The sequence below is a fragment of the Protopterus annectens genome, chromosome 7.part0 (genome assembly GCF_019279795.1).
Source record: "Protopterus annectens isolate FY-2018-M chromosome 7.part0, PAN1.0, whole genome shotgun sequence".
Taxonomy (NCBI): domain Eukaryota; kingdom Metazoa; phylum Chordata; order Ceratodontiformes; family Protopteridae; genus Protopterus; species Protopterus annectens.
Genome location: NC_056739.1, coordinates 1,702,675,193 through 1,702,697,813, shown reverse-complemented (window position 1 = coordinate 1,702,697,813; position 22,621 = coordinate 1,702,675,193). Strand labels below are relative to the sequence as shown.

At 40.3% G+C, this 22,621-nt stretch overlaps 1 protein-coding gene across 1 annotated transcript in view; it reads left to right on the top strand.

Moving 5' to 3' along the window:
* Positions 1-17,668, top strand: part of DPP3 (dipeptidyl peptidase 3) — a gene marked incomplete in the record, with an annotated part of 784,135 nt that extends 766,467 nt beyond the window's left edge. The window contains 1 exon segment of the mRNA XM_044078218.1: positions 10,624-17,668. Within this exon segment, the coding sequence (XP_043934153.1) occupies positions 10,624-10,769 (146 nt within the window).
* Positions 17,669-22,621: the final 4,953 nt, after the last annotated feature.

Here is a 22,621-nt window from a genome sequence, read left to right as displayed (position 1 = left end):
CCTTTAGGAGATCCCTCTGAAGATGGGTGAAGTGGCACAAGTAATTCAGCGACCGCATGGAGAAGGTCGCTGAGGAAAACATCCGCTTCCCATATCTGTCCATCGTCCTAGACTCTTTATTAGGGGGATGGACAGGTACAGAAGTGTCAGCCAACTCCTTTTTCGTGGCAGCTGCTACCACCATGGCATCAACAGGGACACCCTTTGTCAAAAGCTGTTTATCTTGAGGGGCCGTAATAAATGTAGTGGGCCTGCAGGGGGTTGGTTCCAGTGTGTCCGGAGCTGACCACGCCTTCCAAGCCACTACTTCCATCAATGGATCGAAAGGCGGAGACACCCAGGAGGTGGAGGGTCGAGAACCAAACGCATCCAAGTATACCGACTCGTCCTCAGAAGGGTTAAGGGCAGTCCAGTTTCCCCCTCTGCTTAAGGATCTCAAGGATGTCTGAGAAAGAGACATCCTCAGAGGGTGATCTTGGGGACCCTTCCGAATCCTCCAAGTCAGTATCTGATGTGACAGACTCGGGGGAGTCAACATGTTTCCTCTTACATTTCCTCTTTCGAGGGGGCTCCTCTGAAATCTCAGGGGAGGCCTCGGAAGAGGAAGATACACCCAGTGGGGTGACCTGGAGCATTTGATCCCCTCTCTTGGGGTCTGGAGGAGGGGCAGAGACTGAAGCAGGCACCCTGGGTGGGGGGGGGAGCTGAAGGGGCTGATCGAGGTGGAGACTCAGAAGTCAGCATGCTCCTCATGACCTTGAAGGCGCCCCTGTCCAGCAGAGAAGAGGGCCCCCGCTCCGAAGAGACAGGAATCCTCTCCGGCACCGAAAGGGACTGCTCTGAGGCAGATGTAGGAGCCGAGCTTACCTGCGCCAAGACTCCGAGAGGGAGAACGGGGTCGGACAAGGCTCCGATGCCACTCGCCCCCTCGGAGCCGACGAGGAAGTCCCGGCGCCCAGATCCCTCCAAGGACGGAACCAATGAAGAAATCGAAGCAGACGACTGAGCCGAAAGGGGAAGCATCGGCGCCGACATATCCAAGATCCGAGCCCCAACAAGCTCCGGCTCCAAACTGACAGGAAGAGTCAGAGGAGGAACTAATTCAGAAACAGGAACAGCCACAGCCTGATGAGGAGGGCTAGCTAACATTTTAGCCAGGGCCTACGATTTGAGGAGTCTACTAACCACTCTCTCCAAGTCATGATCAGATAGCCTCGAGGACCGAGAAGAGTGGGACCGATGGCTCTGTTCAGACTGTAGCAAAGATGACCCTGGAGCAGAGCGAATAGACTCTAGGGATGGCGACCTAGATCGCTTACTGCTTCCTGACGGCTCCGAAACCAAGGTCGGAGCCGAGTGAGATTTTGATACTTCGGTTCCGGCCGGAACCGAAATGGAAGCAGACGCTCCACCTGGCGACGGCTCCATACTGGGAGCCGACGGCTTGGTGGGCTTAGGGGTTTTGGCTGGCTGAGACTTCGCCAGAGACCCCTCGGGTTTTAGTAACCCCCTGAGAATCAATTTGTTCCTACACTCCTGCAGGACTCTCGGACTAAAGGCATGACATACCGAGCAAGAGTCCTGCAGGTGTAGGGCACCCAAACAATAAACACAAGAAGTGTGACCGTCTGTCAGACATTTTTTGACAGCACGAGTCACACTACCTGAACCTTGGTATCCTTTGACATGGTAAAGAAAAAGGGATACCAATAGAGGAAGGTTAGACTAGTGCAAAGAAACACACACACACAGTCACACACACACACTAGTCCCACACCTTCACACAAAAAATTAACAAAACTAAGAGAATTTTGACAAACTATAAAGGCTAAACATTACTTCCTACTGGAAAAAGGATTAAAAAGGGAAGGGGATAGCCTCTAATTTAAACGGCCTACTTAGAGAGATAGAGGGGGGAGGGGAGAAACTCTAAGTAAAACAAGTTCCTAAAGGGCAGAAACACAGGGATACTAAGACTAATCTAACAGTACTACTCTACTTAAACAAAAGAAAGGCTTGAAATATACACTAAAAATTTAAATGCTAATATTACAAAAAGAAGAATACGACCTTGGCCAGTAAAGCGCAACCTCGTAGCTGAAGCGGCAAACGAGATCTGGGGATCTAGAGCCAGGCATTGTGGGATATAGGGAGGCCTCGAGCCAGTAAGTAGCTCTCGAGCTTTAGAAAATGGCCGAGTTGGAGCCGAAGATCGGCTCCAAACCCAACCAGCAAGAATGATGGTGAGAGAGACAACTTAACATCTCCCTTTCCTTTTGTACATAAAGCCCTGTAAACTAAACTGGACTAGAATGGGATAGACAAGACAAACCTGATCACTTTTCATGTCAGTGATTTCAAATTGGCACTTGCATTTACCTGTCTTTACAGGGCAAAGCACTTATCCTTGTCTCTGATTGGTACACATGGAGTTTGCCTTGGTTCATGTCTGTTCTTTGTCTGCATTTTTGATAATGTGAAGGGAAGCCACAAACCAACCACAAGGAACTCGTTATAGCTAAATATATTTTCTGTTACATTGTAGCCAGTGATGTTCAGACACAAAGTATGCACTCCCAAAGTTGCTCTGATACCTTTTCCTTTGTTTTTCACATCTGGCTTATTCTGTTATGGTTCACCTGGGTGCACTTTCAGCTTGTCCCTCTTCAAATGCTCCACTGTTAACTTGTATGATATTTTAAAGAAGTGATGCACAGAAGTCTGCCATAATAGCTACTTTCACTAGACTTAGATTTATAACTTCACTATACATTATTTGACCTTGGAATTGATCCACTGCATTTAGTCACTGACAGAAATATTTGTCGTGGAAAACATGGTTCTTAGCTGTAGCCAGAATAGTATCTGAAAAATACAGCACAAGTGTAAAACCTGTATGCAATAACTTTTGTATCTCTCATGCAAAGATAGCATCAGCATTTACGTTAAATCATTTAATAGCTGTTCTGGTCTCCTGTAAACAAGACAACAAATGGGAAAGACTGCTGGCAATTTGTTCTGATCAAAATGTCAGAACTCTTACCAGGTCATCAAACTCATCAATCCCACTAAAACAGCGGGAGTGTCTGGTACCTTTTCAGGAATATACATGCACAGGAGAGTGAGCACAATTGTGACTTTCACAAAACATCAGAAGCCACATATGTGGTCTAGAAGCAGAGTTGGGTTTGGAAGGGCAGTCCTTCAGTGTATTCTGTCATCACCATCCTCTGTCGTATTCCTTTCAGGAATGGCATAGTGCTTGGGATTCTGCCCATTTATTATAATGCTACAGGAAGTCACCTCAAAGGAAAATGGTACAGTTCAGTGTGGTACTTCATTATAAAAGTGGATCTGAGAGAGAGGTGCTCTTGTGGCAATATTGATACTCTCCCACCAATCCCTTCCATCGTTTCTCATTTTTTATCTCTCCAGAATATGTATAGCATTATTGTGGAAATTTATATTTGTTGGAAAATGGTTTATAATAGCTGTTCAGTGAATGAACCAAATATGGTGTTTGGTAATTAACAGGGCCAGACCCAGCACAAGGTAATCTAGGCTGTTGTTTAGGATCCTTTGCTAACTAGGGGACCTGTAAATATCGGCATAAAAAAAAAAAAAAAAAACAGGCCCGCTGTGTTGCTCCCTGTATGGCAGCTCTCCTTACTTTTTCATTGACTCAAATTTAGAACCAATGAGGGACTTTCCAACGCTTGTCATAGTCAAAATGGACCAGTAGCAGACACTCCTCCAATCTTAAACTATCCCATCTTTTGGAAAAGTAGATACTACATAGTTTTGACAATGTTGCCACATTTATTCCATTTAGATCTGGTAACTACTGTGCGGTGTACTACATTTTGTTTGCATGTGTATGTATGTGTGTATCACACCCCCGTCTCCGTTTTGGTATCCAGTGTCCTGCTTTTTGGTGCATGTGCTGTTGTGCTTGTGCACTAGTTGGAGTATTCAGTTGTAAGAGGACATTTTTTCTTCATAGTTGTTGCTGTTTCAGTATGGATTTCTTACAGGATGTTTCAGGCTGTGGCACTCCAGTAACAAGGGAGGAAGTCAACAAACTACAATCGGAGATAGCAATTATTAAAGGGGAGCTCACCCGTTTAATCGAACTTCTAACCCCGCATTCTGGTTCTCCCAAAGCTTCAGGTAAACCTACGACTACCGTGATGGCGTCATCCCGTTCCTCTATAGGCCCGGCGAGTGACGAGGAAATCCCTAATGGCCAGGCAAGAACCTCGTCGCCGTTTTTATTCAGCTGTACGCCGAGGAAGGAAGCGCATCAAACGGTGGATAAAAGACCTAGTCCACTGAATTTTTCTGTAGCAGTGGACAATGCAGGAGAGGATATATACCTAATATCGGGAGCGAAACCTAAACGACACCCGCTGGAGCGAACATACGCTACTAAAGAAAACACCAAAGTGATTACACAGACAACTAAAGGAACTGTACAACATTGCTTCCGACCAGGCAGGTCTGATGCACACGGGAACTATAATGTAGAAGCTTTTTTAAAAGTGCCGTTTGCCTTTTGTGACGGCAAAGACATTAGAAGTAAAAGTACAGATGATGACAAACAGTACACTTCACTCAAGCAAATGATATATGATTTTGGGAATAAACTCACCAAAATCAAAGCCCTACAAGTTGACAATCTATATCTCCGCAAATGCATGGAAAATGACATTGTGCCTATGGGTCTACGTTTTTTTAAAGAACCCATAGGTGTAGATTTGAATATGGACAATATCAAGCAATGTAATACTATGTTTAATGCATTTGGGAAGCAGTTTATGGAATTCATAGTAAATAATAATGATTTAAAGATGGGCATTTTATTAAGTGAGGTAGAAAGTTTGGATAGATCTATAAGACAGGATGTTTTATTTATGCAATGGGAAAAACTTTATTATAAACAATACGATTATGCTGAGAATAATAGCAAAAGAATATTTGAAAGAAAGTGTAAAAAAATGGAGAGGGACAGGCAGCAATATGAGAGAGGGAATGCTTACAGATGGAACACAATAAAAGGGAGAGGAAACATAAAAAATACTGTGAATATTGAAAAGCATGAGGTGGTTTATAATGAAAAATATGATGATATTTTTTTAGAGGAAGAAGAGAACAACATAGGGAAAGTGGTGAAATGGAAGGGAAAGGGGCAATACAAGAGGAACAGGTACAGGAAATGGTAGGGAACCCCATAGGGACCTCATTGGATAATTTGTTAATATATGATACAAACACAGTTGATGTTCACTACGATAGTGGTGAAATAACCACACCCAATACCCCCTCCATTTCAGGTGAGGTGAAAATATACAATTATACCACTTATAAAGTTAATCCCGAACTTTTACAAATATTCACCAAAGGTATGAAGTACATACCGGACAAATCTATGGATTTGTTGGATACTTTAGTTGAGGTGAAACTATTCCTCAGAAAAATAAATCTTGGGGTATTCTTTCAGGACAGTAAACAGCAGGTAGTGAATGTAGGTTCACTACGTAAGAAGAGTTCCTTTACACCTCCCATGGCCAAGACTATAGAAGCCTATGAAAATGTTATTAACAAAGAGATTTATAAGCTTCATAACAAATATAAGTACAAGAGATGTGACAACCAGGTAGTACAACAGATACACACTACTTTAGATGCACTGTGTGACAATAATATCCGGATTATGACTGCGGATAAAGGGGGAGGCATAGTATTGTATGATCAAGAGAAATATAGCAACAAAATGTTTGACATATTAAATAATAGTGCACAATATGAAGCCTCCTCCCTAAACCAAGTTAATATAGCTCACAGGCGTATTGATTCCTATTTGGAAGAATTTCTGTTGGACCAAAGGATTGATGAAGAACTTTATAGATATTTAAAGGTTGAATTCCCAGTATCAGCAACCATTACGGGTATTCCCAAAGTACACAAAAGCCCATTAGACCCCCCTTTTCGACCCATTGTTTCGGGGAGTCTGAGTAAAACCTTTAAATTTGGTAAATTTATTGACAGTAAATTAAAGCATATATACAACACAGTACATCATATTATGAAAGATTCATGGGCATTCTTAGGTATATTTAAAACTGAGATATGGAGTCCTGATGTTTTATTTGTTACAATAGACGTGCAGGAGTTGTTCTCCTGTATCCCTAAAAATGAAGGACTCAATAGTTTTATCAATAGCCTATGTAAATATAGTGCACTGGACCAAGAGGATATTTCATTACTCACTTCCCTCATGGATATAGTATTAGACAACAATTACATATATTACGAAGGGGAATATTACAGACAGAGTAATGGTGTGGCGATGGGAGCAGCGTGCGCGCCCATGTACGCCAACTTAGTACTCTTGGATTGGGTGGAACAATATGTACACAATTCTACATGGATGAAGAATATTAAAACATATGTTTGATACCTAGATGACATGTTTTTGTTATGGGATGGAAATGTCGAAGAATTGAAGAGATTTATTGATTACATCAATGGTACGACAAATTACCTCAGATTTACACATCAGTTTAATAATAGGGGTATTAACTTCCTGGATGTGTACATATATAATGATGGACATACATTCCAATCCCAAATCCATAGAAAGGATACATATAGTAATGGGTACCTACATTTTGGTAGTGCACACTCATATCAAGTCAAACGAAATATAGTAAAAGGCCAATGTATAAGGGCGGCTAGAATGACCTCAGTAAGGGAGCATATGGAAAAAGAGCTGTCCTTTATAGGAGGCCTATTTTTAGAGAAGGGATACCCTGTCAATATGATTAGAGATATTACAAAATATGTCTCACAACAATGGGGGCTTCAATATACACCTTTATTGGGAATAGGGATAACCAAGAAGAAGGATAGAACAATTGATGGTGATGAATATAAAAAAGCATGTATATTCAAGTATGGAAAATACACTAATGAAATTAAGGGAATTCTTACCAAAAATTGGAATATATTAACAAGTGACGTAACAATTAAAGAAAGGATACCCCACAAACCACAATTTGTTTACAAGGCAGGAAATAACTTAAACAGAATTATACAAATAAAATCTAATCAGAACAAAATGAATAAGGTGAGGAAAGTAGGGACTAAGAAATGTGGTCATTGCAATTATTGCAGATACATATTAGAAGATTTAAACATCACATTAAAGAATATCACACATACCAAAATCACATTTAGACATGGAAACTGTCTGACAAAACATCTGATTTACTTGGCTATTTGTGATACATGTCAGAACTATTATGTGGGGAAAACGGATCGTTTTTTCAAAAATAGAATCTATGACCACATATATTGTATTAACAAACTGGACACGAATAATGCCCTGTCCCGTCACCTCATTCATAGTCAAGGATGTGGTGGATTTAAATTTGGTATACTTGAGGTAATAACACCTAACCCCAGGGGGGGAGATATAAAATCATTAGTGAGTGAAAAGGAGATTAAATGGCAGCTAAGACTAGATGCAGCCACACCCCCTGGTTTGAATGAAGTTATTCCTACTAAACCCTTAGTTAAGACATAAAATATAGAATATCAAATATAAAATATTAGATTACTGATTGTTTTTATCCCTATCCATCAAGTTATGTGGAGGGCTCGTACTTGGACCCTAGCATCATCAGTAAAAAACATATTTTGATGTCCTAATGATGTGGATACTTATATCTAGGGTACATCTTTGGACACTAGCAGCTATCATGGGTGGTGATCGACCATTGTTACGGAGCCAATATGGAAGGGGTGGAACATTCTCACTATTTTCAGTACCTTTGAATTTATGCACCACATACAGATATTACCATCACCACAACCGACAGGTTGAAGTAACAAATTAATTTAAAATCAAATTAATTTAAACACTTTAAATATTATAATAAGTACTAATATCAATATTAATATATAATAACAGTGAATATATGTGTAAGAATGGATAACACAGTATGAGAGTTTTATTTCACCAGAGTTTTATTTAAGTGTTTCATGGTGAAAATTTTTTTAAAATATATTGTACATAGATTAGGATTCATTATGCCTGAAGTAATCACAGTCATGGAGTTATTTTATGCTGATTTTAATTGTTAATATATGGAAGTATATATATATTTCAAATAATATATGCTTAGTGTATAATCATGTCTTAGTTTTGTGAAATATATTGATTGTTATTTTACATAAGGTAATACATCACTATACTTTTAAACAATGACAAAATGAAGCTCATAAGCTAGATTGGATAATTGATGTAAATGGCGGGCTTTTAGGTATTTAATGGGGAGAATTATTACTAACAATGTTCTGAGGAAGTCTAGTAATCTAGATGAAAGCGCTCAACCTCTGTGTAGCATCTTCGTTTTGTTGTGGAAATAAAGGAAACAATCCGTTTTGGTATCCAGTGTCCTGCTTTTTGGTGCATGTGCCGTTGTGCTTGTGCACTAGTTGGAGTATTCAGTTGTAAGAGGACATTTTTTCTTCATAGTTGGACTTTCCAACGCTTGTCATAGTCAAAATGGACCAGTAGCAGACACTCCTCCAATCTTAAACTATCCCATCTTTTGGAAAAGTAGATACTACATAGTTTTGACAATGTTGCCACATTTATTCCATTTAGATCTGGTAACTACTGTGCGGTGTACTACATTTTGTTTGCATGTGTATGTATGTGTGTATCACACCCCCGTCCTTTTTACAGATCTTTCAGATTACAGATCTGATCTTTGCAAATTCATTCAGTAATGCCATGTATTAATAGTTTATTGTTGTTCAAAAATGCATATTCATTCGAAACCTGTTTGGTTAGATTTTTAAGAAACTAAAGTTGCCTGACTTTCTTCTGAAAGTGATTTTGCAGAAATCTGATATTACCTTATACTGTTGCTGTTACTCATAAGCCTTTATTTTATTTATTTATTTATTTCTGGTAAATCAAGGATTTTATAGTCCGTCAGTAATGCCAAACATTAGCGTTTTCATTGCTTTTATTGCTCAGTGTTGATGCAAATCCTGTTTCCTTAGCTTTTTAAGTGATTAGAGTTTTCTGCCTCTCATTTGTCCTTGACTTTTACCAGACGTTTCTGATATTACCTCCTATTTTGCTGTCCCTTGTAAATATTTTTTTTCCTCTGGTAAATCACTAATGATTACAGTCAGTAAGTAATACCAGTAATTGGAGGTCCATAGATCTGTTCAGAAATTTCATGTGTAATATAAATGTTTTTCTGTTTATGTAAGTGAATTTGAATGCTTCCTGTAGTAAAAGTTCATGGTTTGATTTTTTCCACCTCCATTTGCATATTTTCTGACTTTGGCCAAGTCATTTGATCATTGTGTACCTCTGAACTGTTCAGAATTTTGCAGGATGTCCAGATTTTTATCTTGTATTTTTGGTCTGTTCCTCATAAAATGTGTGGCTTTCTTGCAAAATCATTTTGAGTTTGTGTTTATATCCTTCACAAAACATGTATTCATATAAAACTTATTCTACCAGTTTTCTAAGACAAAAGCATTATTTCCAGTCTGCCCTGATTTGGAGTCTTCGTCTGCCATTATTTTTGCTTTGGCTAGCAACTTTCTAACTTATAAAAGCAATATATAAAATATTTACTTGATTTTGGGTATTAGTCTCCCATTTTATGGCTTATCTAGAATTCATGTGCTAAGAGGTCAAGCGGTATGCAGGACTGGACTCCAGGTACCCCTGTAAAGGGACACTTTGTTCAGAGGGTTTACCCAGTTAACAAATACATAAAATAAAGAAAATCTTTTTGGGCCTTTGCCACCCAATTATTTTTGACTTTGTTCAGAATTCTTGAGCAAAGTTTAGAGGTGTTTTGGTCTGTTCCTAATGTGGCTTTCTAGTAAATTTCTGTGGAGTGCAGTTACTGAATATTAAGTATGTGAGTTAGACTTTGCATTCTTCAGAAAATGCTTGCTAATGCAAAGCTTGTTCTTCTGGGAATTATGTATGCACTGGGTTTCAGGGGTTCTACTATGAAACACTGACTTCCTGAAAGTCACTTTTCCAAAAATATCCAAAATCTAAAAAGGTGAAAACTCTTTTTTTGCTTGTTGTTTTTCCCCAAGTGGCAAATCCTGCCAATACCCCATCACCCTATGAACTTGTATATACCAACTCCACAGTCATACCAGTTCAAAGCGGGGGGACAGTCCCAAAGCAAAGTGAATCATTGCTGGAGCACAATTATAAATAGTACAGGCAATGATTTCCTATAGGAAAAAGTATTCCGCGTTATGCCATCCATGCTTTATTTCCGCAGGCTACTAATGTTTAATCAGTTTCACTTCAACCATGTGTAGGTTTTTGTTTAATAAACTGCCTATAACTATAAAAATATAAGCATATCAGTAAAGAACTACAGTGTTTCAGCTATGGATATTTTTGGTAAGCAGTAATTGCAAAAGTCAGCAAACATCATTTCTCAGTTTTACAGTATACCAGCAGTGATAGATAGCATTGCACAAAATGAACTGCTTTGTATGAAGCCCTATAGTCTACATCTCTGCTTTTAATTGTTCTTGACGTTTCTTTTCATGTCTTAGATGAAAATGTGCACTTGAAGGAGTACGAAAGTAGTGCAGTTGGGCTGATCTGTTCATTTGTAGAACGATTCCCTGAAGATGGAGAACAGTTGGAGAAACATCTGTTGGACCTTTATAAGGCTGATATCCAGTGTTGGTGTCATTAGCCTGCCTATGCAACAAAAAGAAGGGTGTTTGTTTTTGGTGGGCATCTAGATGACAGCCAAATTAAATATTTAGCACTGACTGCTGCAGCCATTAACTTCTCATCTGTTTTGTTTGTGAGGTAACCAGCTTTGGCCATGCCACAAGACATCCTCTTGCCAGGAAGAGGCCAGAGGCATCAGAAATGTACAAACTTATTTTGATACCTGAAGTCCTACTTCTGTTACCCTAAACATCTGATGGTTTCACCTGGTAGATAATGGTTATTTATAGCTTAGTTTGGTCCATTTAATTCTGTATTGTATTGGAGCTTCTGTTCTGCTTTAAGTTGTTTGTAACATAAGTACATCTGCTAAATTCTTATTCGAACCATTTGCAGCGATGAACACTGTGGGGGATTGCTAGTTAAAATGTCTTAACAGTTCTGGTTAGTCACTGGAGCCCGGTTCCCGACCCCTCTGGTCACTGGAGCCCAGGTTCCCGACCCCTCTGGTCACTGGAGCCCAGGTTCCCGACCCCTCTGGTCACTGGAGCCCAGGTTCCCGACCCCTCTGGTCACTGGAGCCCAGGTTCCCGACCCCTCTGGTCACTGGAGCCCAGGTTCCCGACCCCTCTGGTCACTGGAGCCCAGGTTCCCGACCCCTCTGGTCACTGGAGCCCAGGTTCCCGACCCCTCTGGTCACTGGAGCCCAGGTTCCCGACCCCTCTGGTCACTGGAGCCCAGGTTCCCGACCCCTCTGGTCACTGGAGCCCAGGTTCCCGACCCCTCTGGTCACTGGAGCCCAGGTTCCCGACCCCTCTGGTCACTGGAGCCCAGGTTCCCGACCCCTCTGGTCACTGGAGCCCAGGTTCCCGACCCCTCTGGTCACTGGAGCCCAGGTTCCCGACCCCTCTGATCACTTTATATCTACAGTTTGCATGTTGTTCTGTGGCTGCTTAGGTTTTTATAGTCGCTCTGATTGTTTCCCACCCAAAAACATGAAGATTGACAGGCTTCTTTGGCAACTGTCCATTTACATTGATTTACTCTTGCCTTTTTAACCTACTTTATGGCTGATAAAGGTCCAGAATAGACCAACCTACTTACCTGATAATTTAATAAATAAATATTATATTAAAAAAGGTCATATCTTAATACCACTTTTGCTCTGGAAGTGCATACCATTCTACTGTTCTCATATATTTTGCAGTGTCTGATACATGTGGAGTTTATTTAGGGTTTTTTTTTTTTTGTGTATTCCAGATTTTATTTTATTGGCTTTCCTAACATAAAATACAACATACATATACATACATATAAAGAACACTTGCCAGAAAAAAGATGTGATGTTTAGTATGTTAAATGTAAAGCTGAAACAATCAAAAATGTGGTCCACCTGTACAATGCCTTAATACTTTTAGAACTAACAAATACTGTAGGCATACCATGGGGTACATGTGGGTCACATTTTCTTTACAGTCCCATAATAATGGATAACCATGTCCAGAGAGCGAACCACAGTGTAGACAAAACTAAATTTGATATCCTTAATTCAGTAATTGCTTTTGTGTTGCATCATAATATTTTTGGTTTGATGACCATGCTTTTTGTTTTTCACATTGTGTTTCACTTTATGGGCAATTATTGTAAAATATTTCCTTTATGTCCTACCTTAATAACTATTTTCACAAAAAAGTTAAATGCCAGAGCATTTGGTGAATTTCCCTGTGAGGGTGGAATTATGCTGAGTAGGTTGTAGAACCCTCTGTTCCATTTTTTTCAGATCCCAGTATTCCTTTCCATATGTTTTAAGATGTATGCCGGATGCGCAGGTATATAGAAGTAAGCCTGTGCTGTGGAACCTAATAACAGAAGTGACACTGAGTCTGCATCCAAGTGACATTAAGTAAACACATGTCTGTGTGAACCATGGTTCTTATGATGGTAGAAGAGTTCCTCACTTTTTGTATTGCCATCTCACCTACACAGATGCAAACTGCCAGATACCTCCCACAGGATTGTCTGGCCTTGTTCTTGAAGCTGCATAACCTTTTGTGATATTATTCATTTAGCATTCTAAATGCAGCTCTGTCTTTCCTGAATTATAATCATGTGTAAGCATAATAAAATGCCATTTTCTTTGACCCATATTACACTGCATTGGCAAACAAAAAATACTCAAGTTTATATATAAAGTGAGTACAATAAAAGTGAGGAAAGAACACAAAAATTAAATAGTTAAAAATATAGCACGTGAAAATTGCATAACTTAGTAGTGAAAGGAAAGAAATGTGAGATGGAAGTGGGAATGCATGTGAATGACTACATTAACTCGCTGTAATATATGTAAAGGAATCATTTTAAAACATGTTTAATGGCGGATCTAAGATCTCAAATAAAAATGCATAGATTGTCACAACATTTTTTTGTGACTCTGCTGTTTCTGCACTTGATTAGTTTTTATTTTCAAAAACAGGCGACTACAAAGCAGCCAGAAAGAGGAGAAAGTCAGCAGCAGTAGACCCTACCTACATGGACAAAATAAGTAGAAGATGAGCCCTAAATGAAAAGGGTACAGCCCACTACAGTAAAAGAAAAGAGACCATCTCATCAGTAACATTCTGATCTGGCAAAAGGCTTCAGAAGCAGATATATCCATACAAAACAAGTTATGTTCAGTTTAACAATATATGTTAAATGTTAGTTTTCTGCGTGTCTTTGGAAATAACTTTATAGAACTTATGGTTTAAAAAAATCACAACTGCAGCTCTTTGATGAATTTCAAGACAAATTCTTGCATAGAACTTATGGTTTAAAAAAATCACAACTTGCAGCTCTTTGATGAATTTCAAGACAAATTCTTGCAGTGGTCACAGGGAGCCCTTTTGGATGCAGCCCTATAGTCAGAGCTTCTCCACAGAATCAGTGTTTCTACTGCCCCATCCAAGGAAATGAGCAGAAAAACCCTGAGAATTTATCCAGCTATTCACTCTGGAGGCAACTGGGCGCTCATCTCTCCCTGCACCAAGACGCATGGGTGACAATCCCACCAGACAAATGGGGTTAGGGAGATAGTATCCAGAGGTTATATAATTATTTTTCCTCAGATAGCAAAGCCATCCTCCCCTATACTTCTGGATGTCTCACTCTGTCAGAAGGAGCTGGTGAGGCCAAAGGTCAAAAACCTTCTCGCCAAAAGGGTCATCCAGGAAATCCCACAGAGCCAGAGGAGATTTGTACTTTATTCAAGATTTTTTTTTTCTTAACTAAAAAGAAAGTACCTCATGCTCATCTTGGCAGCCCAGATCAATGCATCAACAAATTCCAGATGATCACAGTAAAATCTATCCTTCCATGTCTCCAGGAAGGGGATTGGATGGACTGCAGGACATGTATATGCATGTCAGAATCCCCAAAGCTTCCAGGATGTTCCTACAGTTCCTGGTCAGAACCAGACACTATCAGTTTACAGTATGGCCACTCAGTCTTAGCACAGCTACCAGGGTGTTCAGATGTACAGCAGTTGCCTTTCACTTGTGGCTTCTTGGGTTTCATATTTTCCCTTATTTGGACTAGTAGTTCCTAGTCTCTGCCAACAAGGAGAAGCAAGGGATTGCACACTTCAGCTTTGTCTGTCTGTAGGAATTTCTGTCTAGGAAAAATCACAACTGGAAGCCAGGCATTGTTTTTATTTGAAGCAGTCTGGACACCATACACAAGACAGTAAAAAAATATTCAGTTTATAGTATGCCATCTCTTTAATCTTCCTGACCACCTTGGGTCTGATGGCGTTTACAATTTATTTACTACAGCATGCCAGACATCTTGAGTGTTGCAGCGGACTCTCAGGATGCAGTGGTTGCAGATAGAAGATGATGTGGACAGACTCATCCATCTTCCTACCACCTGCAGAATTCATCTTTGGTGGTTGAACAGCCAGAATCGCAACAAAAGAAGCTGCTTTGTAACACCACTCCCATGGCTACAGTTACCACAGATATCTGACATGTTGGGAGGGTGGGACATTATTCAGGGTAGACTGTCTAAGGAATGTGATCACAACAAGAGAACATCACTGTACTAGAGATGAGTGTGATCTTCCTTGAATTGCAGGCCTTTCAGGGTTTCCTTCTCCATGGTATTATGTCCATCCATACTGACAATATGACAGTAGTGTGGCCTATCAGCAAGTAAGGTGACACAACATCATTCCCTCTGTGTTGGGAGGCCATGAGCATGTGGGAATGGGTGATCTCCATAATGCTTCTGTTAGTAACATGCATTCCCAGTCAGGTTACCTGTCTGATCAACAGGCTCAGCAGGTGTATCCTGATGCCTCACAAGTGGTTCCTCAAGCCTCATGCAGTACATGTTTTGTTCTGCTGCTGGGGAAAGACTTGCTGTCATTTGCATGCATCCCCTACCAACAACACAGTAAAGTAGTGTTTTTGCCCTTATCCATCCACAGAGACAGACTCCAAGATATTCTGGTCCATCAGTGGCCAACAGGTCTTCTGCATGCCTTCCCTCCTATTCCTCTCATGGTGAACTTTTCTGTAAAAAGCCAAACTGTGCAGAGCAAAAGTAATCCTCGTATTCCCATTCTGCCTTTGATGTGTGTGCTTCTCCTTGCTGTGGCCTCATCTTAGAGAGAAGCTTCTGCTTCTAGATCACCTACTGGGTCTCCTGTCTGACCCATCTGGCAGATCATGCCCAGACATCAGTAGCTTTGTTTAACTTCATAACTTCTACAGTTCCATTAATGACCAAGGACCCTTCTTACTTGGCCAGGGTGTGACAGATCCTTACGACTTCAGATAAGCTATCCACTCAAGTTATGTAGGTGCAAAACTTGAACAGATATGGAGGTCAGATTCTTTCTCTGCCCCAATACTGTCAGTTTTACTATTTCTTCCCTCTCCATTTGATGCAGGGTTTAACTTTTCTACACTTTAAAGTGCACTTAGCTACTATTTCTGATTTCCACAAAGGCTTTAATTTTCAACCCTTAGCTTCCCTTCAAGTATGCAAGGGCTTCCTAAAAGGGAATGTTTGCTTTGTCCCCCTTTAACGGATTTTACTCCATCGTGGGGCCTAAGGTCTTAATTTCATACTGGAGAAGCTTATCCACTCTCCTTTCAAATGGGCAGAACTCACGTTTTTTTAATTTTGGAAAACTTTCACGTAGTAATTATATCACCCAAGAAAATTGCAGAACTTCAAGATCATTCTTCTTGGCCCCCTTATCTGGTCATGCCCAAGGATAGAGTTTCTGCTCAGAGAGACTCCTCCTTGTTGCCTAAAGTAGCTTCCAAAACTAACATCAATCAAACCACCCAACAGAGTTTTTTTCCCCCCCATTATATTCCAATAAAGGAAAGTAATGTATTCATTGCCTAGATGTCCATACACAACTGAGGCTCTATCTGCAGCTTACAAAACAGTTCAGACAGCATGACCAGTTATTTTTCTCCTTCCCTAAAAACGAATGGATCAGAAAATATCCAGTTACTCTCTTCTGATTGCATTTCATTCATCTGTACCTCCTCTTACATGTCCCTTCTAAACTGAAGGCTCACTCCATGTGAACAGTAGTCACTTCTGCCTTCTCCCAGAATTCTTCTGTTGATGTATGTGCTTCTGCTGCATGGACATCACTGTATACCTTTGCTAGGCACCACATATTGGATGTGGTATCTCTGTCAAGGTCTTCCTTTGGGGGCCACCATACTTTGTGGTATTTTGTGATGATACTACCCAGGATGTTAGCTGGAGATTCTGTCCCATCCTTGAAGTGGACAGACTGGATAACCTAACCTACTATAGTTATACCATAGTGCTGAGTCGTGATTAGCCATGTTTCACTCAAAAAAAAAAAATTCTGTCCAGCCGCAAATTGTCATCTACAGATTACTGACCTTCTGAGGCCTGATCAACATTTACTTTCTTATAGATTTAGGAGGCAGTTATAGTATAATTAAGGTTGCTACTTAGATGGGCTTACACAGTGTGAGGAAAACAGAGAAGGGCAGCATTATGGTAGACAATGGAGGGGTTTGCTATGTGCAGTATATCGCACCTGACTGGCCAGTCCCATCCTTGAAGTGGATAGATGAGTCAAAATCCAATATTACATTGAATTAACATGCAGTCAGAATGAGTCTGACATTCTGGTGGTCTTGAGAGGATGTTTTGGCTTTGAAACAGTGGAAGTCTGAAGTAGAAAAACAGCAGCTGGTAGTAAAAAGGATTTATCATTGTTTACAGCAAATGGTCATCGTATTGTAAGTCACAAGTGGCATGGCCTTGAGGCTAAAACTGCACTTTGTGTAAGCTGGAAAAAGGGAGCATGCTGATTAGACAACTTCACAAGCTTCTTTCAAAAATGGTGACAAGTAAGCTATCAGTGATTTAAACCACCTGCCTTACACAAAACCAGAGAGATGTTCATTGACTGAGAAGCCCCTTTAAAAATTAAGATTAATTCATGAATGCAGTTACGTTATACCATTATCTGAGTTATTAATGGTTTATTTATGGAATACACTGAAGTACTGGTTTATGCTATCAGTCTAGGCTTACGAATTATATCCATCTGTAACATGACATTTCTTGACAGCTTCATCACTTGCACCTGTCATCATCTGATTGCCTGAATGTTGACTTTCTGTTGCTGCCCATTTGTCTTCAGTGCATAATTGTAGGTAATGTGTTTTATAATAGAAAAGCAGATAGAGAGCGAGCATGAGAAAAACTTCTAGTACTATAAAGATACTCAGCTGTAGCTAATTTATCTTACTCGCATGGCAGTCATTGCACTTGGTGATGAAAAAAATGCCTGGAACCTTCTTAATAATTTATTTGAAACTGTATGTACCAAAGCTACATTTCTTACATAAAGTTGATCCATTTTGCAACAAACCTTGTGGATTATTTATTGTCTTACTGTTTACTGAAATGTGTAAATTACTAGTTTTGAATTGCATTAGCTAGCATTTTTGACTTTTAATACTTAATGCGTGTTATTTCACACTACATGATCCTTATATTTCCGTATGGATTAATAGGGACCTTAATTTGGGTGATTCAGGTAAAAATGTGTCCTAGCATGTAATCTGTCATATAATCTAGAAATGTTAGCATGTAATCCTGTACATCTTAAAAATGAAAAAGTGATTATTTCTCAGATCTGAACCTCTGGCAATTTCTGAACATGTCTATAATTTTTGATTAGCATATCATGATACAAGGAGGCAGAGAGGTCTGTAAAGTTAATGCTGATATCTCACAGTGCTTGAGTCTCCAATTTGCTTCCTGGCTGGGTATCTTCTTTACAGATTCTGCATGTCCTACTTCAGCCTTCTGGTTTCCTGCCACATCCCAAGCACATGCCAGTAGATGAATTAGCAATCCTCCTAATTGTCTATGGGCGGGTATGAGTGTGTCATGCAGTGGGCTGATATCCCATCCAGGACTGGTTGGTTGTCCTTTCATTGGTGGGATAGGATTCACCTCCTGCATGACCCTGAATAGGATAAAGTGGGGGGTTGCAAACAAATCAAATGAATGTATGACTATCATAATGCATTGTTTATGTATTTTTATAACTGAAAACTAATGCTTGTAGATTTTTCTCTGTTTTGTTAAATTGTTTATATTTCAACCTCTATGGGAATTCTAAAGTAGGCATTTTAGAAGCATAAAGTCTTTCATTCGGTCAAAAAACTGATTACTCACAACACTTTTTTTCTGGTAGAACCTTGGAAAGACCGTGTCTGCTGTTTAGACAAAACAGGTATAGAGGTAAATGGTTGCCTTCTGTCTGAACTGTGTCTTCAGTGGTTACTTTGAAGAGATGTCGCACAGTTGATTACCATAAGTCAGTCGAGTTCAGATTTGAGAGATGCTGATACCATATCTTGTGTAATGCACCTATGGTGCATTATATTAGATGTATATTTATTTACCATTTGCTGACCAAGGTAGTCTGGCTGAGCTGAGAAAGACACTTTTCAGCAGAAGCCTAAGGAGAAAATCTCCAAAGTTACAAGTCTATTTAGGAAAACTGCGTAATACAGGAAGAACATTTAGTAAAGCTTGATAAAGTGTAACAGTATTTATTAAATCCAGTGTGGTACAGAACAATCGGATAAAACTAATACAAAATAATAGTTTTAATTTAAGCTGTTCCACTGCAGTTGGAACAGTGATAGAACTGCATAATATACCTGATGACAGATGTAAGCAGTATCACCCTCTAGTTCTCCTTTTAAGTAAAATTAACATTCTACCTCTTGTCCATCCCTGTCTTCTCCTCCTCCTTCCCCTCCTTCCTTCTGTGTCCTTTTGTATGTCTTTGTGGAGTCCCTCTTCACCCTCTGTTTCAGTAGTCCACTCCATGAGTTGACAGCTATCTGTCTCTAAAAAGACATGGTTTTATTTTGCACATATCCTTTTGGGGCTTCTTTAAATGGCTGCAGTTCTGCAGTGCATCCACAATGTGAAACATTTATCTCTTCTAGTGTTTTTCTGTAACTATTTACTTGGCACTGTTATGGACTACTGTCATTTCTGGCTTCCAGTTTAATATTCTTTTCCTTAAAGAGTAGAAATTACAACAATCTGTTCATGGTGCATACTGCATGTCATACAGTGCAGTACTCATGGCTAGGCTCCTGTTCTGTAACAGCTCTTGCTTCAATCCCACACTGTTCCCTCCTCCTTATCTTCCATCTAACAGGCCAATTAGTCCATTAAGCTAGGCTCATTCCCAAATCCAGGTCATCCCTGGCACAAAAAGGCTCCCTGCCAATGTAACAGCTGTTGAATCTGTGATATTTAAAATGTTAAATACAGTCTTTACAACTATATTTTAAAGCTTATGGAAAAAATGGTAGAAGAGAAGCCTGAGTAGGTTTTTCTGCAGTTACATCCTACTAATTTCCTGTAGGCATCCAATATTGCTTGTTCATACTTGCACTAGTAATTCCAAAACCATTCTACATACAAAGTATTAAAATATTTTATCTTAAAGTTTACACAATGGCAAATACAGCTGTATTGATATCTGACCACTGTCTAGTACAGGTAAATAGATATTAATTGCTATGTGTATATTTATTTATATTGCCATACAGTTCATGTTTTTCTAAATATATCGGCAACCAAGTAGCAGAGATAAAACTACTTAGCCTCATATGAATGCTGTTGGGTTAACAAAATGCTGCTCACAGTGGTTGTGTCACTCAAGCGGTTGTGGAGATGTAAGTTGTTTACAAAATATTACAAACTTAATAGTCACTGTGCTTCCTATGACTTATAAAATCCAGTTTAAGACCTAGAGCTGTGGAGATATAAGTTGTTTACAAAATATTACAAACTTAATAGTCACTGTGCTTCCTATGACTTATAAAATCCAGTTTAAGACCTAGAGCCTAAAGAATACCACCACTATAAAAATAGTTTGTGATGAAGAATTTGCCATTTACACTTTTTGAGTAACCCCTGTGGTTCTAGCAATAAGAATATTTGTTTGAAATGCAAGGATATAATTTGATTCTATTAAAAAGCTTAGGCTATACCTACTGGATGTTATAGTGCAGACTTCCAGAGCTGCATTGGAAGGAATGAGGTTTTAAGTGGTGTTAGTGGAAGCTGTTCCAATGTAGTTGGAATAGTGGTAGAAAGAATTGTGTAATTAGTTAAAGCAGTGCAACAGCTTGAATGTGGCATGAATATACAGTACTAATGGTATCATTTTCATATATGTGTGTGTAAGTATGATATAGACACAATAACTTTTAGTTATGTACTTACCATAACTTTAGATGTTTGGGATCCATCTCGCCTACATTCTGTACTGATGGGTTCGGAGCCGATCCTCGGCTCCGACTCGGCACGCTATGCTATAGAGCGAAGTCTCTAATTGGCTGAGCTATTCTATATCCCAGGATGCACCACCACCAATTCCCCAGATCTTGTTTGTCCGCACACATGCACCCACACATGCACTGCTGATATAACATTGCCAGATGTTTCAAGATGAAACGGTCGAACTCGAACCATCCGGTCTCTTCTGATCTCCAAGGCAGGGGGAAGGAGGGTGGGTATTAGGAATGTGGAGATGGATCCCAAACATCTAAAGTTATGGTAAGTACATAACTAAAAGATGTTATGTGATCCTATCTCGCCTACATTCTGTACTGATGGGACAGCGTCCCTAGCACCTGATTCTTGGGTGGCTCACTGGAAAACACTCCTGAGAACTGTGGAACCGAAGGAAGCTCGCCCCCGAGATGCCACATCCAATTTGTAATGAGAAATAAAGGTGTGAGGAGAGGACCAGGTAGCAGCACAAATGTCACTAATGGCAAGCTTAGCATGAAATGCTGTTGAAGTAGCCATAGCCCTTGTAGAATGAGCTTTCACAGAGGTTGTAAGCTCTCTATTAGAAAGAAAATAAATATGACTGATACCGTCTCTGATCCACTTGGCAATAGTGACCTTCGTGACGGCTTTGCCCAATTTATTGTCTGAAAAGGACACAAACAACTGATCTGTTTTTCGTGTTTGGTGCGTCCTATCTAAGTAGAAACGCAATTGTCTGTGGACATCCAATGAATGGAAGATGTATTCTGCTCTGTCTGAGTAATTGGGGAAGAAAACTGGAAGTTCCAAAGACTGTTGAAGACAGAAACTAGAACAAACTTTGGGAACAAAAGATGGATTAGGCCTAAGGGATACTCTATCCTTGTGAAAAACCAGGTACGGCGGATTGACACATAGGGCTTGAAGTTCCGAAACTCTTCTGGCTGATGTAATTGCCACCAAAAAAGCGGTCTTCCAGGAAAGAAATTTCAAGTCAGAAGTTGCTGCCGGTTCGAAGGGGGAAGAGGTCAAGGCATCTAATACGAAATTGAGATCCCATGGTGGAGCAGGATGAGGAACTGGAGGACGTAGCAGCCCAGCACCTTTCATGAAGGCTTTACACAACTTATTGCTCATCAAAGGTGGGTCTATACTTGCATGAAAATTAGAAATAGCTGCTAATTGAACCTTAATGGTAGAGACCGAAGAACCTTGATTGAATAGGGAAGCTAAGAATTTCAAAACGTCCGCCACCGGGGCCGTAATGGGATCTAAACCCCGGAGTTGGGCCCAAGTGGCGAATCTCTTCCATTTACTATTATACATTTTCTTAGTCGAATTCTTGTGGGCCGAGGACAAGATATGTATAACTTCTGAGTCCAAAATCTGGTTCCTGACTATAGTCGGAAGTGGAGGAGCCAAGCTGTTAACTTCAGTGAGTGAAGGGACTGGTGAAGCTGTCCCGACTGGTGGATCAAGAGATCTGGAACCTGGTCCAGGAACCATGGACCGCCCAGTGCGTATTTCCGAAGAAATGGCAGCCAGACTTGACGAGGCCAGTATGGGGCAACTAAAATCATCTTGCACTGCAAGTGAATCGCCTGCTGGATCACCCTGGGGAGAAGGGGAACCAGAAGAAAGGTGTACAGTAAGCCGGTGGGCCAAGCTTGGACTAGGGCATCCCTGGGAAACTCCCCCGGAACCGGGGTAATAGAAAAGAACCGTAGACATTTCGTGTTGAGGGGAGTTGCAAAGAGGTCGCAACAAGGAGTTCCCCATCTTCTGAAGATCTGAGATGCTACTCTGTCGTTCAGAGACCACTCATGCGGGGAGAGAATGGTTCTGCTCAGTCTGTCGGCTATCACATTGGATTTCCCCGGAATATGTGTTGCTACCAAGAAACGGTTGGTTGCAACAGCCCAATTCCATACTCTCATGGCCTCTCTGCAAAGAGGGTAGGACCTGGTCCCTCCCTGATTGTTCAGGTACCAGACTACAGACATGTTG